The 17,454-nt window shown below is 42.2% G+C and overlaps 2 protein-coding genes across 2 annotated transcripts; both read left to right on the plus strand.

Moving 5' to 3' along the window:
• rx2 (Rx2 transcription factor) lies at window positions 1-6,231 on the plus strand (the record flags this gene model as incomplete). The annotated part of the gene is given in 4 exon segments (NM_001104903.1): window positions 1-208; window positions 777-1,226; window positions 3,928-4,181; window positions 5,346-6,231. Coding segments are annotated over 3 exon segments (984 nt in total). The 3' UTR covers window positions 5,784-6,231.
• Window positions 6,232-12,528: 6,297 nt separating this feature from the next.
• On the plus strand, window positions 12,529-15,538 carry LOC101169735 (calreticulin). Its single transcript, XM_004079464.4, has 9 exons — window positions 12,529-12,712; window positions 13,033-13,134; window positions 13,385-13,588; window positions 13,674-13,768; window positions 13,845-14,054; window positions 14,130-14,243; window positions 14,318-14,461; window positions 14,535-14,627; window positions 14,713-15,538. The coding sequence occupies exons 1-9, from the start codon at window positions 12,625-12,627 to the stop codon at window positions 14,899-14,901; spliced, it is 1,239 nt and encodes a 412-aa protein (XP_004079512.1). The 5' UTR covers window positions 12,529-12,624; the 3' UTR covers window positions 14,902-15,538.
• The last annotated feature ends 1,916 nt before the right edge of the window (window positions 15,539-17,454 follow it).

Raw genomic sequence — 17,454 nt, forward strand, 5'->3', positions numbered from 1 at the left:
CAGCCTGCTCTGGTGTCTCTTGTGGTTAAGAGGAGTTTTGTCGGCAGAGGAGGACATTGCATGTTCTGGTTGCAACGATCTTTTGCTCAGTTATTTGAAAGGAGCTTTAAGGATTTCACGGCGAGCAACAAGTGTTCAGAGTAGACACTGCAGTTGGTTCTACTTATGGACGATGTGAGGAGTAGACCGTCAAGAAACCTGAACGAAGGTAAGACGGTTACATGTTTTTGCATTTCCTCAGTTACATGTTTGGATGTGCTTTCTATCATCCATGTGGGAAATGGGAACGTTGTTCATGAAAATCTGTTTTATAGTTTCTCTCACACAGAGATCTTTTTGTAGAAGACAAATAATAAATTCTCTGATCTCACTAAGTCATGCTGAGATACAATTACAACCTATAAAGCATATTTCTGCACACTTCCAACAAGAGATACAGGGGAAAAAACGCACATTCTTCCTGAAACTTTTTTCCTAAAGCATGTCAAAACGTAGAAGCGTTATCCAGGGAAAGGGAGATTAAGCAAAGGAAACTGACAGGCATGTGGATTAAGAACAAAGGGTGCAGGCCAGGCAACAGCAGGTTATTCATGAGCTACAAAAAAAAACTGCTCAACCAGTTTTGATTTCAAAACTTTCTCTGAATAAATATCTTTTGTTTGGTAGTGGATGTGGAGATCGTTTTTAAATGATGTCTGTCGAAACTTTCCTATAAAAGTACTTACACTGAAGTTGTGGTGTGCAGTTTTACAGTTTTGTGTTTTAATGTTTTGCAGAGAAAGATGTGAGTCATCTCTGTGGACAAAAACCCTGCTGAGGTCTGCTCTTCTGTTCCAGAGGCACAAGAACTATTTGTTGATCATCTCAGTTGGTAGACTTTGACTTTTTTTTGACAAGAATCAGAAAGTGAGTCCAAAGGCAAGTCCACAGCCAAATGCATTTGTCAATGGATACCCTGGGGATGGTGGACGATAGCGGACATGGAATCGTTGACAGCTATGACATGGCGAAAGGCGCTGGCTCCAGCAACGGAGGCCGGGTCCACAGTATTGATGTCATATTGGGATTCACTAAAGACCAGGAGCCCTTGCTGCATTCAGTGGGAGATGATGGCAGCCCCAAAGTTAACGGAGCCCTCCAGCAGGACCCCGCCAAGCCGGTCCCTTCAGAACCCTATGGAAACCTTCCGGAACTGGGGGACAGCTCACAGCATCATTCCTACCACGGTGAGTCCCTCAAAACAATCTACTGATTGGTCTTTGATTTATTTACTACAGTAAAACTTTGAAGGCGTTTCTGTGCACAGACGTGACATCTGATGAAGGAAAAATAACTTCCAGTCCAGTCCAACCTTAAAATAAAAAACGTTTATAAAACTCCCACAGGCCCAAAGCACTGTTCGCTAAAAAGATTCAACATGAAACAAACACAACAGCATCCACACAAGCAAACACAAGACAATCAAAAAGGAGGAACAGCTGGACAAAAAAAAGTAAAGTTGGATCAAGTCTTGTAAGATTCACTGAAATCAAGTTTTAAAAAGAATTTTTAAAATCCAATGGATTGTGTGATATTTTGCACTGAGCTTACATTTGGTTTTCAGCCTCTCAGAAGAATCTGATAATCTGACCCGTGTAATTGGGAGGGTTAGGTGACAGAAAATTACAGTGAGTTTTAAAAGTCCGACAATGGGCGAAAAGATATGTCTCAACAAACTAATCTGCCAAAAGAAAAATTCAGTCAAATTCACCAAACTGAGGGTCAGGTATGGTCCCTGAAAAGAAACACTTTTCAGAAGCCTTGGTTTCACGTGTTGAGCATCTTTATTTTGGTTGTTGCAATTAACTTAGGGGCTTCACGGTGGCGCAGTGGTTAGCTACGCCCTCCCTCACAGCGAGAGGTTCAAATCCCAGCTGGGACTTTTCTGTTCCATGTCCTCCTTGCACATGCAGGGGTTTTCTCCAGCTTCCTCCCACAGTCCGAAAACATGCTTCATGGTTTCATTGTGCATTTGAAAGTGTGTGGGAGTGATTGTGTGGCCTGGGGACCTCACCTTTGCCCAACAGTAGCCGGGACAGGCAAGTGGGTTAAGAAATGGGTGGACGTTTTACTTCACTCGTACACACACTTAAAGCATCTTCCCGGTCCTGGAAGGTTTGAGTTCTGCAGACATGTTCTGCATGTTTTTGAAGTTGCTCTGCTCAAACACCCTGACCGAGTTCATCATCAACCTCTGAGGAGACTTCAGCATGACGTCTGTGTCAGCAGCAATATGCAGAACCGGTTGGAAAATTGCTATCACGTTACAAAGTTCTTGTCCCATTTGCTTCTTTCCGATGTGCCAACAAAGTTCTGTTCATGTTTCTGAAGGCATTGTGTGCCAAAGCTTCTCGCGTCATTGGAACAGACAGCAGCTAAGATTAATAAGGAATGCATTACCTTTCTGTTCTTGAAAAAAGTTTCTTTTTTAAGGTTTCAAGTGATCAGAAATTTAGAATAATTTCTGAACAATAGGATTGTAATCCTGAGTCTTGTTTAAATTAAAAGGGTTAACTTTAGATGACTCCTAAACTGTACAAAGGGGATTGATGGAGATGGAGTTACTGCTAGTTTGAGGGTAAAACTGTGATTTTATAATGCAGCTGAGAGAAGGGCAGACCTGCTAACGTCGTAAACTTTTGCATTATTGATATTTACAAAAGGTTTCCTTCAACAATTGAGAGCTGAAAACAAGATAACTGCTATGTCTGTGACGTCGCCTGTGCATCCACGATGGAAACATGAAGTCATGCTTTTTTACTGAGACTGACGTGGGTTCACACGTGGTCTATAGATGCACCAAAGAAGTTGGTTTTTCATCGTACAAACAGAAAAGTTGAGCTTTTGAATGTAGCAATGATCCCTTCACACGGAATGAGAATGAAACTAACGGATAGATGTTTTTTGCATTGAGTCTCTGCACATCTGCTGTTCATCCGTCTTTAACAGTTCCAAGCAAAAGTCTGATAGGATTTGGGGTCAAGTTTTGAAAATCCATCCTCATCTCAGACATTATGACATTTGAGTCTGTTTGGAGTCGACGCCTCAAATCAACAGCCGGTTGTTTTATGGTAAAGGAGCTTCACCGCTGACATGCTTCGCTTGCCCTTTGTCCATTTCCAGGAAAACACAATCCACACCACAGCTGTTTCCTTGGCTCATGAAGAAGCCACCTAAAGTCCCTTGTTAGATTAGAGAATGGGTTTAATTAGCAGCAATCTGTTGCTATGGGATTATGGAAAGAATTCAGTGAAAGAGGTGTTTTGACTTTCCAGATCCCTGAATCTTTGCTTGATAAGACTCATCTGTCAGTGGAAGTCGTTCGTCATAGAAGATAAAACACAGATTTACTTAGGAAGAACTGCAAAAGTTCATATTTTACAATCATAAAATAAAATAAACAATAATGACTAATATCTAAAACAGTGAGTAGCGGGTCGTTTTAAAGTAACTTTGTATCAAAAAAGCAGAGTTTCAGTTTTTGAAATTATTTCTATTTTTCGTATTTATCTTAAATTTTTTAAAGTGGTTGGACGTTTGACTATTTAGATAATGAATCCATAAAACCAGTCGGCCAGATCCTCTTCTTCTTCCATCTTCTTGCTCCATCTTTATGAGAATTGCTAAACTTATCAAAGACGATACTTTTGTCAGAACATTGAGGAAGGGGGTCATCCAAGCTGGAGATTTTAAAATACCTCAAGTTTGTGGCTACACTGGAGTCTGTAGTTTTGTTCTCAGTAGATGGAGATTTTAAATAAAAAAATATGAATGACGTCTGCTTATTGAATGAGACTCATGGAGCAATAAAATCAACAAAGCAGTTGCGTGGTTTGTTCTGATCAATGTATGTGTAAACCATTGAAAAAGCCTTATGTTTCATTCTAGACTCCAGTCTTTTCTCGAGTGATAAGTGTGAAGAAATGAGCAATCTCACCAAGGAAGTGGACATCGCTGACGGCTCTCCTAAGTCCATCAAAGAGGAAGAGCACGGCAAGAAAAAGCACAGAAGAAACCGTACCACCTTCACCACCTATCAGCTTCATGAGTTGGAGCGAGCCTTCGAGAAGTCCCACTATCCAGACGTCTACAGCCGGGAGGAACTGGCAACGAAGGTCAACCTGCCTGAGGTTCGAGTCCAGGTAAAGACATGAACCAGGGATAACTGCATTGATACTACAGGACATTTTCCACACAGTTGGCCGTCAATCACACACTGCTTGTTGGTAATGTCATGACACTGACTGACAGTTCAATCCCAGAATTCCATCCCTCAGAGGTTAGAGGATAGATGTCAAACTGCAGTCCATAAAGGCTGCTGTCCAGTTCTTGACCAACTCTTCCGCCCTTGTTAGCTTCTTATTGGCATAACACACCTCATCCAGGTAATCAGCAGAAGATCCTCCAGTAGATGATTCTTGATACCAGTCTTTGAGGGCTGTTCCAGAAGATGTTCTGCTGCTTGTTTGAGTGGCTACTTTCGTTAAAATGTCCTCTGGAAACACTGTTAAAGTTCAGCTGCCCAGAAGAGCATGAATCCTGTAACAACGTGTCCTTTAAATGTTCCTCAAAGCAAGAACTGCTCCTCTATTCCACAAATACCGGTCTCTTCTGTCATCAACGACCCAATGGGCTCGCTGCTTCTGGCATTTCATAGCATCATGTCAAGTTCAATGTCTAAGTTGGTGAACTTGGATCATTCTTAGTCATATCAAGTTATGATAAGTCATTCATGCCTGTGGTTGATGAAAAAAGTCCCAAACCATGACAATTCCGCCACCCTGTTCCACAGCTAACATGAATTTGTTCTGGTAAAACTCTGTAGTTTTCATCAAACACATCTTCTGGCACTAAAACCAAACATCTGCCACATACTTTATGTTCAAACTTTTGCTGTGAAGATCAAGAAAAAACAGAATGAGGAGTTCCATCGGATTCTGTTTCGTTACGTCATGCCTTTAAGACGTTGGTATTTTATGTGTTGGTTTTTTTTATTCAAAAAATATTCAGTAAAGATTGAACTTTGGCTTCTCTTATCCCTTGTGCTATCTTAGATGACCCCACCCTTACATTGGTTCTCTCTACCATGAAAAAGGTGGATAAAGGTGGAAAGATTTCTTGTAATCCATGGACACCAGTGAAGATCACAAATCATTGAAGAAAAAAGGTTCAGAGCACTGTCTAGTGGGTCTAGATGACCCACCTCCCAATGTGAAAGTACCTAGGATAGCACAAGGGTTAGAGGAAAAAAAAACTGAAACCGATTAAAATGTTTCACTTGGGTGGTTTTTTTTTTTTTTGTTCAGGTGTGGTTTCAAAATCGAAGAGCAAAGTGGCGTCGTCAAGAAAAGATGGACACCAGTACCATGAAGCTCCATGACTCTCCAATGTTATCCTTCAATCGTCCTCCGATGCCCCCTAGTGTGGGGCAGGTGGCCAACCCGATGCCACTGGATCCTTGGCTCACGTCACCTATTTCCAGTGCCACACCCATGCACACCATTCCGGGGTTCATGAGCTCCCCGCAGACCCTGCAGCCCACCTACTCCAGCCACAGCTTCCTCAACAGCCCACCCGGCATGGTCCAAGGTATGCAGCCGATGGGGCCTCCTGCCTACCAGTGCGCACCTCCCTTCAACGATAAATACCCGGTGGAGGACGACCGGAATTCCAGCATCGCAGCCCTCAGAATGAAGGCCAAAGAGCACATTCAGTCCATGGATAAAACCTGGCAGCACATGTGATGCCCCGACAGGAAGTGGATGGATTTTTAATGCACTCCTGTAAATGTTTACAAACTGTTGATTCGTGTATCAGGTGAGAGGAGACGTGACACCAAAGAGGCTTGGGAAATTACCACCATGTGCACCGCTGTGTAACTGTTCAGGCAAACGGTTGATTTTCAAAAATGAATGAAGTATTTAAGTTTTATCAAACCACATTAGCCTCCGTGACGCTTTAGGACTCCCATGTTTTGATGTTTCCTCTGCTTTTTTCCGCACAGGTTTTCTATATTAGATCAACTGTAGACGGTTTAGCCAGACTCTCTGTTAGCTACAGGTTTTTGTACAACATCTAAAGAACAATTGACATCACATTTATACATGTTTTTATGTGGAATAGCTGTCGCTCAAACTTTTTAAGATGTCAAACATTTCTTTAATAAAAACTGTAATACTTGTAGCTCTGTCAGCAGGCGTCTGGGTGCATGGTTCTTCAGACTCCTGATTACAACCTGCTGACGGCCAACCTACTGCACTTTGAACGTGTTGTAGAAACTTTTTTGGAACATTTTGTGGCTTCAATCAAGCAGGTTTTATTTGTCTAAATAGAAATGTCTAGGTGTATTTTTTTTTACTCTTTTACAATAAAAACAATTTAGCACTTTTTAAAGTATATCTCTAAATTGCAGGGAAAATATATTTTTACTTTTATGAATTAAAAGAGAATATGTATAATTAAATAAATGAAAAGGCCTTTTGAGGAGCATGAAGTTGTGATGGGGGAAGTTAACGGAAGTCACAGAGCGTAATCTGATTTGGAGGCTAATTTAAACAGACAAGCATACCTCTTAACACCTAATTACTATCTTTAAAGCGATTAACCCTGGATTCTCAGGCATAGACAGAATGCCCTTGGCTACCCCTGAAAAAGCTGCTTCAAGACTCGATTCCTTTCTTTACCATTTAAAAACAAATGTGGATGTGCAGACAAAGGTCTTGGTTGCCCGTTTATGCTGAATATTTGTGTAATTTCCCTTTAATAGAACAAACTCAACAACGCCCGTGTGATAACTTCAAGTCCATCTTTTTGACCACATGTCCACACTGCCAGGAAAACTGAAGAAACAGTTCATGAAGCTTCAGCGGCTGTCACTTCATCTCTGCTGTGTGGTGGTGATGGTTCAATTAGATGTATGCATATTGCCCAATATTTCAACAATTGTCATCTCAATGGGTTTCATACCGGTATTTGTATAAGAACATGAAATCAGTCATTAAATACAATAGCTGATTGTAAACTAAACTAAACTAAACTAAACTAAACTAAACTAAACTAAACTAAACTAAACTAAACTAAACTAAACTAAACTAAACTAAACTAAACTAAACTAAACTAAACTAAACTAAACTAAACTGGGCATCTTAGACCATCCTCTGAATGGGAAAACTCCTTTAAAAAAAAAAAAGATTCTGGGAAAATAAAGGAGAAACCTCAGGGGTGCCCACATGGGGGAGGGATCCTCCCCCAGGACAGACAGGTGATGTACCAGAACTCTTAGAGAGAATGAACTTATCTAAATCTACAACTACATGTTTAAAAAGTCCAACAGACGAGCTTCATCCAGATGGAGTTGGGGGACGGCTGGGGGCGCCAGACGAGTCCATCACTAGTTTATTGTCATCAACTAGTGACATCAATGCAAAATGTCTTCATGATGGAATGGTCCACGTTCTTGAAGTGGTCCTGGCATCACATTCTGCTGAAACTACATTTCAGAGTTATGTTGGAGGAAATCCGATGGAAGCTTCCTGACTGCAGGAACTCAGATTGTTCAACCCAGACAAAAACCTCGTTTTACCTCCAAACTGTGGAACATACACTTTGAACGATCTCCTCTGGGTTTTTTCAGAAAAGCAAAAATGAAGAGAGAGGGAAATTAAAGTAAGTAAGAATGAATCATTCCATAGTTTTACCCCCTAAATGACAGCCGTCTGTAACCTGGATCCCATCATGAACAAAGTGGACTCCATGGATTTAGAGGAGGAAAGGGAACTCATGTCTGCAGTTCTTCCCTGGAAGAGGTTTGATGCAACTAATAAAATGTGCATTCATCACATAAATCATAGTAAAATGACGTAAAGTTTAGCTGAAAAATTCCAGACTTCATTTCATTTGTTTGTTTGTTTGACTCTATGAGGAACACAGTTGTGAGAACTCACTGGTAGTTAAAGTGAAGCATAAAGTTGTGTCATTTATGTTAAAATAATTGTCTGCAAATACAGTGAATTCAAGAGAAAAAATCATTTTAAACAAGGAAGATTTCTTTTCAGAAGATTGATACAAATCTAGCAGAGAGACGGAGGGAAAACCCTGCATGCGTTTGACGAAGACCCTCGGTTTGGATGAAGGGTCCCGTTCTCTCTCCTCCCCTAACGTCCATTAGTGAGCCACCAGGCTGACTCTGTGAGCTTAATGAGTCCTGGCAGACAATGGGCCCATGCTCGCTGCGACACAGGGGTTGTGTTCATCCAGACCTGCGTTCCTACAGACCTGTGGCCTTTTGCCAGGCCGTTAGGCAGATGAAGCTCCACTCCATCAGGCCCAACCGGGGGTGTCATGGGGCCCAGCCTGACTGGCTGCAGGGGCCACAAGGGCTCCATTTTAATTGCCCTCTTGTAGCCTTTGCAGCTAAAATGCCCCCAGTTTACGGTGGGAGGGGAGCTTTACGTCTGTTCTGCAACAGGAAGTCCTAGTTGGTTGAAATACTATGAAACCTTCAATCCACTGATTTCCTGTTTCTCTTTATTCTAGTATCTTCCTCCGTTATTTGGTGCTTAACTCCTTTTACAATCCTACAGCTATTTCAACCATCCCACTGTTCAAATATTCAGCTCTTTCAGTTTTTCCAGCTGTGACTTTTGGTCACAAATCCTTGAACTTTTCCAGATATTCCAGGATTTCCAGGATTTCTGCCTCCATTGAAACAAATGGGAATCCTTGGTGCAGAAGCTCGCTGGTTCAATACCCGGCTCTGGCATTTTTCACAAACATTTTTTTTGTTATTGTGCTGTTTTCACTTTATTTATGCTCAACTTTGATCATTTCTTTATTTAAATTGTGTTTTTTTTATCTTTAAGTTTCATTCAACGCTGCATTTTCTTCTGGAAAAGCTGCTGCTTCTAGTTTTCTTTTACGGTCTGCATGTGAACATCTATTTTGAGGTGTTCAAAAGTAAAAATGGACATTTGTGTACCACATAATACATCAATTGATTATATACTGCATCTCCTTTGAGTGAACGTTTTGGTAGGTAAATTTGTCCAAAAGAGCCTGTATTTTTCAATCAGAGTTCTCTGAGGTTCAGTTCACGATTATCCTGATAAACGTTGGTGAAATCCCAGAAAAGACCAGAAAAAGTGCCCGTCGTGAACCAGCTCTTGACTTAGTTAGGTTCATGAGATAATTAGCCGGGTAAAACTCAGACTTCAGCTGCTGTTAGCTAAATATGCTTCTCTCTTTTATGCCACAAAGTTTGGAGGAATTTCTCGGCAAAATGATACAGATTGAAAGTGTTCAAGTTTGCTATATTTAGTCCAACTCATTTCTCCCTGCCCCTGTCTTCATGTAGCTACACCCAGAATACGCTCATAACGCACTCAGAACCAGCAATTAATCACAAGCATTATGATGAGGTCCTGCTTGACCAAGCATGACCTCCGCAGAGGCCCAGGCTCTAGTTAACAGGCTGACTAGCGGGTCCAGGTCCACGGTGGAAATAATAAGGTAAAACAGTGGAATTAATTGGGTTTGATGAAGAACACTTTTCAAAGGGACACTATTTTCTCCTCCTGACATAATTGCGGCTCGCTCAGAGGGTGCCGGGGGGTTTGAAGGCTGGCGCCAGTTGCTCTTCTTTGCCCCAGTGGTCGCTTTGTAGGAAAAGACCTGTCACTCAAAAAAAAAAACCTGCCGCTTCACACTCAACGGCACTAATGCCAACGGCGTCCATGTGGACGCAATGCAATGAACCCATGTTGACTAAAGAACCGTGTGTGTTTCTAAAGATGTTTTACTGCTGCAGTTTCTGTCACAAAAACAAGAAACTTTCTTCACCTTTGGACTAAAGTCTGCAGCATTCCTTCTTTTGAAACTCTTTGTAAAGGATGCTCCAGTTCAAGATCCTGATTAAAAACATGCATGTTCCAAAAATACTATCAGTCTCTCAATGTTAGAAAACTCCAGAAGAATTCATTTAAGCCCTGAAAGAGTAATAAAGCAAAAAGAAACACTTCCTGAACACTTTTCCTAAACCTGGACAGAAAAAAACAAGTCAGGATTCATGAACAGTGTGAGCTGTTATTGTTAAAAGGGAATAAAAAGAACAAGAAAATCTTCTTTACATTTTATTTGTTTCGTTCTTTCTGTATTTTTTCTCTGTGTGATAAAATATTCTGGATTGAGGTTGTTGATTCTTCTCAGACAGATCGAACACAGTGTTTATGAAGTATTGATGGATTAAATGCATTAATAAACCTTCAATTAAAAGTCAGACTTTTTCATAAGAAAATTAAATATGAAATGTTTTTTCTTCATGTTTTCCTTTTTATTTTTCATTTGAACTGGTCAGTGTGCCGTGTTTCAGGACACACACGGAAAAAAAAAGAATCAACATGTCGATTTAAACTCTGTCGACATGAGCGCCCCCCCCCCCAAACCAGGAGAAAGCAGACCAGTCTCTGCTTTCTCAAAATTTAGTAGCTGTTCTTCAGATTTTACAGGAAAACTAAGCAACGACATTTGACTAGTGTCAAGTTTAAAAAAAACCACATAAAAAAGTTAAATTTGGGTCAAGAACCACATAAATGTCTAAAATCCATTAGAAACATCCTGGACTGTCTTATAGGGAGAATGAATACTTTAACCCCAGTTTATGAGGATCTTCATTCTGACTGTAGTTTCCACCAAAATGACAGAACATAAACTTCATGTTTTCCAGAAGACCTGAATGAGAGAATGTTCTAACAGAATGTTGTGAATAATAACCAGAAATGTCATCCTGACAGCTGTTCGTAGGAAAATATCTTGATGCAGGAAACCGTTTGGTGACGGCAGAGACTGCAGAGGCCTGCAGAGACGCCGTTTACAATTCCTGGCAAACCCTTTTATGAAGAGAATCATTCCATTTTCTCATGAATTATGCATCCAGACCTGTAGATGTGGCTCTGAAATGCGCCCCCTTGTGGTTGCATCACTTTATTATTCATCTTTACTATGGAGTACGATAGTGTTGGCACATTTATAGATTTAATCTCCTTTCTTAACCCCTAAACAGTTTTAACTGAAGAGGGAGAACTCATGTGAGCAGAAGACCTGACCATGCCGGAAAGCTTTTGCCCCGGCGTCATGTGTGCTCAGTCTTTAGTCTGAACATCTGGAACCATCCTGCTGTGGATTTCTTTGTGTTTGCTGAGGCCATAAAACCATTTCAAGGCTAATCCTTTTTTTCATTTTTTTGTCTCACTTCTATTCCTTTTTCTTCTTTTGTGTTTGTATCGTACACCAGCTGTTGTGCTAAACGTGTGTTTTTGCTGTTTTTGGTGAGTGGTGTGAGTGAATCCTGGAATCCCTGGGCAGTTTCAGCGGACATCAGCTGTCGCCTGTTATCAGAACCAGGGCAGATGGGCCTCAGATGCATCTCCAGCGTGTCACATGAGCTGCAAATCAATGTTTCCAACAAAGAGACAAGAGTTTTCTGTGTTTGAGGTTGATCAGATTACACACAGGCATGTGAAGAAGGAACCGTCTGATGCTGTTTCTTCAAGCACCGTTTAAGATAGAAATCTCCTCTAAACTCTAAACTGTTCAGCTCAAAGAAGAAATGTGAAAATGATGAAACCAAATCCACTGGGATGATCACAGCTGTAAACGTAAAATGTGTTGTAGAAGATATTAAAGTGTTTGTGGTTATCATGGTGCAGTGGTTAGCCTCTTGCCTCACAGCAAAAAGACCCCTGTTCAAGCCCTGGATGGGGCCCTTTCTGTGTGAAAAAATAATCTACACAAAAAATATTAATTTATCTTTAATGACTCAATTTTCCTATTAAACATATACCAAGCCTAATCATAATCAGGCAAAAGAAGTTACTTAAAATACATTGGCCTCTATAGAAAATTTTAAACTATAAAATCGGAAGTTATCAAAACCAATTCTGCTATTTATAGTATTTAAATGTATTACTTCCAATCATCATTTTCATATTTTAATCTTCTTTTTTATCTCAATGTTTTATATATTTGTTATTCTGTTGTAAGAAATCGTCAAACACTGTATCATTTTTTGAACATTTGTTTGAAGAAAACGTTTTTACATGTATGTGAACTACACAGGAGAAATTGTACTGTACTTTGAATATTAAATTGAAACCTGTTTTGTTATCAATGTTATCATTATTATTGTTAATGTTATTATTATCGTTAATAATAATAATAATAATAATAATGGGTAAGAAGAAAGAAGATCACAGACTTTTTAAAAACAGTTAAATCTGGGACAATTACCCCTAAATTTGGCATTTTGGAGACCCCCGGCTGCATTTTGCTCGTTTCCATGATCTTCAGCGCCCTCTGGTGGACGGCTGGCGCCATTGCGGGATTTAACGAAAAGCTGATCTGGATTCAGCGTCTGGAGGAGACGGTTGTTTCGTGGTCTCCTCTGATTGGTCAAGGCGTCCGTTCCTCTTGTCCAATCAGAGGCAGACATCTGTTCGCTGGAGCCACTCTGAAATATCTCCTCCGCTTCCTCCTCGTCACTTCTGCCTCGTCTGCGTCTGTGCGGCTGCAGAGCTGAAATTACCGGTTAAAATGAACACTTTGAGTTTATTTGTGGGTTTGATCGCTTTGTACTGCGTACATGCAAAGATCTACTTCCGGGAGGAGTTTCTAGACGGCGGTAACTCCAACATTTCCTTCACTTTCAATCCAAATTTGTGCTGGAATTTTGAATTTCTGGCTTTTTGATTGCACGTTATGATGTAAATGGAGTTTAATATCATTAAGTGTTTCTATTTGACTGTATGAGCGATTATTGGCATTACGTTAAACTCGTGTGTAGTGATTATCACGTTGTTTCCCTTCATTCTAGCTGATTAATTGGAATAATGATGATGTTGTGGTGACAGTCCTGTGTTTCCACGGGCCGTGGGTCAGTGTGTCTCCTGGGAGCTTTTGCTTTCTGTTTCCCTGTTTTAATGGCTCCCTCCTGCTCCTCAGATGAATGGAGAAGTCGCTGGGTGAACTCCAAACACAAGTCTGACTACGGAGAGTGGAAGCTGACGGCGGGGAACTTCTACGGAGACGCAGAGAAGGACAAAGGTCAGCAGGCCTTCAGTGTGGAGAACATCAGCAGAGGGTTGTTAAAAACACATCTGTGGCTGGATAGACGTGTCAGACACAGAGTCTCAGACTGTTTCCTGGTCGCCGCTTCACCGGCCGGACAGGTTGGGCTTCACAGTCCAGATCCAGCTCTGCTTTCTCTGCATTGGAGCGCAGTGATTTCCCTGTGACGTCTGTGATTATTTCACTTTTGTCATTTGTTTTCCTCTGAACTGGTTCTGCACTTTAGGTCTGCAGACCAGCCAAGACGCTCGCTTCTACGCCGCCTCGGCCCGCTTCGAGCCGTTCAGCAACGAGGGGAAGTCTCTGGTCATTCAGTTCACGGTCAAGCACGAGCAGAAGATCGACTGCGGTGGGGGCTACGTGAAGGTCTTCCCGTCCGACCTGGACCAGACCGACATGCACGGAGACTCCTCCTACTACGTCATGTTTGGTGAGAAGCTGAGCTCCGTCTCACTCGCAGGACGAACCGCTCCACCAGAAGGCGTTCTTGGAGTAATCTGGTCAATTTGTTGCAGGCCCCGACATCTGCGGCTACACCACCAAGAAGGTCCACGTTATCTTCAATTACAAGGGCAAGAATCATCTCATCAAGAAGGAGATCAAATGCAAGGTACCGCTGTGGTCTGGAAGGACGATCAGACGATCGTGCTTCTGAAGCTAAAGGCTGAACCCCTGGTTCCCTGCAGGATGATGAGTTCACCCACCTGTACACACTGATCCTGAACCCAGACCAGACCTACCAGGTCAAGATTGACAATGAGAAGGTGGAATCTGGAAGTCTGGAGGAGGACTGGGACTTCCTGCCCCCCAAGAAAATCAAGGACCCTGAAGCCAAGAAGCCAGAAGATTGGGACGACCGTCCGAAGATCGATGATCCCGAAGACACCAAGCCTGAGGTGAAAACCTTCAACTGAAGAAGCTTGACTGAATCCTGATCTGATGGTCCAACCAGACAATATTTGTTTCCGCAGGACTGGGAGAAACCAGAATACATCCCAGATCCTGACGCCAAAAAGCCTGAAGACTGGCAGGAGGACATGGATGGAGAATGGGAGCCGCCGATGATCAGCAACCCGGAGTACAAAGTAAGACCTGCACGGCGCCGAGGCCTCGTGCTGCGGCTAAGGCCGTCCCCCTCTGACCTTTCCTGTGATCGCAGGGAGAATGGAAGCCCAAACAGATCGATAATCCAGACTACAAAGGAGCCTGGGTGCATCCAGAAATCGATAACCCCGAATACAGCCCAGACGCAAACATCTACAAGTTCGACAGCATCGGGGTTCTGGGTCTGGACCTCTGGCAGGTGAGGACCTGATGACACGCAGGACGGGAGAGTCCTGCAGCAGGGGGGAGTAACGTCTGGACCTGCTTTTCAGGTCAAGTCAGGGACCGTCTTCGACAACTTCCTCATCACCGACGACGTGAAGGAAGCGGAAGACGTGGGCAAAGAGACGTGGGGCGCGACGAAGGTACGTCAGAGAACGAGATGCTGCTCCTGCAGATGGGAAGAGCAGAAACCGGATCAAACTTTGCTCTTTCTCACTTTTCCTTCAGGAGCCGGAACAGAAAATGAAGCAAGAGCAGGACGAGTTGAAGCGAAAAGACGAAGAGGAAAAGAACAAGGACCAAGACACAGACGGGGATGATGAAGATATTGATGAAGACGAGGAAGAATCAAAGGAAGAAGCAGAGGAGGCACTTTCAGAAACAGATGAAGATGCTCAGGCTAAAGATGAGCTTTGAAGAAAGGTTGCAGTAGTGTGTGTGTGTGTGTGTGTTTTATGTCCCACAAAGCCTGTGCGTTGGCGCTCAGGATGGTTGTGGTTGCTGTGCATCCTCTTCCTGCCAAAAGGGCAAAACCAAACTCTGGGGTCTAATCTGGAAATGGGGTCTTGTTGATCTAGAACTTTACATTTCTCGACAATCCTAAACTACAATCTGACTAGAACAAAATAAAAGTCTGCTTTTGTAACAGAATGCAGTCTGTTGGCTCTGCCACCTAGTTTGTTTTTTTATTTCTTTTTCACCGGAAACCTTCCTAAAGTCTGTTTTTGATTTGAGGTGTTGAAAGCGGATTTCTGGTTCTGAACGGTGGTCACAAACGGGAGAAATCCTCCTGTTCGGGTTCATGTTGCAGAACAACGTAGAGGAAAAACGAAGCACATGTGGAACCAATGAAAGCGTTTCTCTGCTTTTTACAGGACAGAATGTTTCTGATACCAAAGTTTTTAATAAAGATGTGATTTTTTTTTTTTTATTGCATAAACGTTTCTGAAGGGTTGTGACAGAAACGGCACTGTGGCGGTTGAGTCTTGATTGACGCGAATCGGATGTTTGTCCTTATTGTCAAAGGTACAACCAAATAAAAGGTGCTCTCTGATCTGCATCATCCAGTCATTCAAACACACGACAGCTCAAGGGGATGGAAATGACGCAAACATTTCCTAAAACATGAACATTCACACAATTCAGCCACCATGACAAACTGCATAGTTGTAGACTTGAATGTTTGTACATTATTATCCAGTAATATTTGGAGTTAACAGTTTTTTTTTTTCTCCTTTTGATCTGTAACGTCAGCCTGAAGGTTAGAGGTCAAACATGGGAGGGGGGGGACTAGATGGTGCAGCACTATGTAGACCCCTGGATTTTAAAAACAGACACCATCCTCACTACTTTTCTTTTGTTAAACAGCGAATATTATGTCGTTTTCAGTTTAAATCTAAAATGAGTGTTTTGCAACAATTATTTATGAGTCCTCTGAAGAAAAAACGTTGATGGTTTATCACAAATTAATTTTTCCAACACAATGCATTGTGGTCTTTATTCGCAGATCTAGTGAGCATTGATGCACACTGGTTTGTCTGCAGAGACTTCTGGGAAATTTCTAGGACACTGGGTTTTGGAAATGTAGATTCAGACAACAGTAGAAAACGGTGAGTAGGGAAGGAATTCAGACACAACCCCTAGGACTGTCTCTGGTCATCTGTGGACCTATGGAGGGTTTTCTTCTGGGGGGTGTTGGAGAGCGTTCCTCTATCCTAGAACATTAGGAAACCTTCCATGCTGGGATGTAGAAGGTCACCAGCAGTCTTCAGCACAAACCCTCAGCCAATCAGCTTTCACCGAGTCACACAGGCGGTTTCTTAGAGTTTTTACGCCGGATGCCCTTCCTGATACAACCCTGTATTGTATCCGGGCTGGGGACCGGCACAGGGAGACCCTCACTCAGGCCCCCTAGTGGCTTTATAGTGGGTCTTGCCAGAGGGCCCACACTGGACAACGCCCAGCGCGGCCCCTGGGGATCAAACGCTGGTTTAAGGTCACCAGCAGACTGAGGTGTTGGTACTCCAGGATCAGCTCACATCCACCAACAGTTTACCTGATGGAGATCCGCCCAGCGTGACCCGTACTGACCTGATGACCCGCACACCCCACCCCACCCCCCTCCTCGCAGAGGGCAATTGGGGGTGTTCTTAAGACCGGAAGCCCCCGGTTTGGGCGTGCGTGTCTTCCAATGAGTTCTATTGCTAGAGGAGACATCACGTGGTTCCTCATGGGAGGAGAGCACCGCCATCTTGGTGAGGTCAAGTCGCTGCTGCAGTTCAGCATGTGAACACATTTTTGGCAAAATGCCAGTTCATTGTGCGGGTTTCTACTGCCAAAATCAGAGAAATGAGTCCAGGAAGGAGGAAGGCATAAGGTTTGACAGGTAAGTACTATAATTCTTTTCTTTTAATACTGCAGGGGCTTCATTAATAGAACACATGTTGACATGTATGATGCTGCAGGGCTGTTATCAACATGCTGCTGCATGATGTACGTATAATTTGCTGTCGACATAAATGTAAACTTTACTGTGTTAAACCTGTATACAGCATACTAGGACTAGACTATTATAATAATATAGATTTATGCATTTCTGACTCAGAGACTGAACTTTTCTTGCAGGTTTCCAATGGATTCAGACTTTAGGAAAAAGTGGATCTTAGCAATAAAAAGAGTTAACCCAGATGGATCACTGTGGTACCAACTAGTAATACAGTCTGGATATGTTCAGAACATTTGAGGAAACACATTTTGATGAGAGGCTGTTAGCTTGAAACCCGACACCATAACATCTGTGTTACACAAACTGATCACTAACATGAATCAGTAAATCTATTGTTTCTCTTTTTTTTTTAGGGTAAATCTGTTGTTGAGTTTTGGACTTATTGTTGACTTATTATTGATTTATTATTATTATGTATTATCATTGACTTATTATTAAATTAATTGTTATCATTTATTATCATT

Source organism: Oryzias latipes, chromosome 17, assembly GCF_002234675.1.
Source record: "Oryzias latipes chromosome 17, ASM223467v1".
In the NCBI taxonomy this organism is placed as follows: domain Eukaryota; kingdom Metazoa; phylum Chordata; class Actinopteri; order Beloniformes; family Adrianichthyidae; genus Oryzias; species Oryzias latipes.

Bases quoted from the DNA above. Each gene is read 5' to 3' on its own strand.
- LOC101169735 (XM_004079464.4), top strand. From the start codon at position 12,625: ATGAACACTTTGAGTTTATTTGTGGGTTTGATCGCTTTGTACTGCGTA. The intron at 12,713-13,032 runs GTAACTCCAACA...CCTGCTCCTCAG, and splicing joins GGAGGAGTTTCTAGACGGCG to ATGAATGGAGAAGTCGCTGG. The intron at 13,589-13,673 runs GTGAGAAGCTGA...AATTTGTTGCAG, and splicing joins CTCCTACTACGTCATGTTTG to GCCCCGACATCTGCGGCTAC.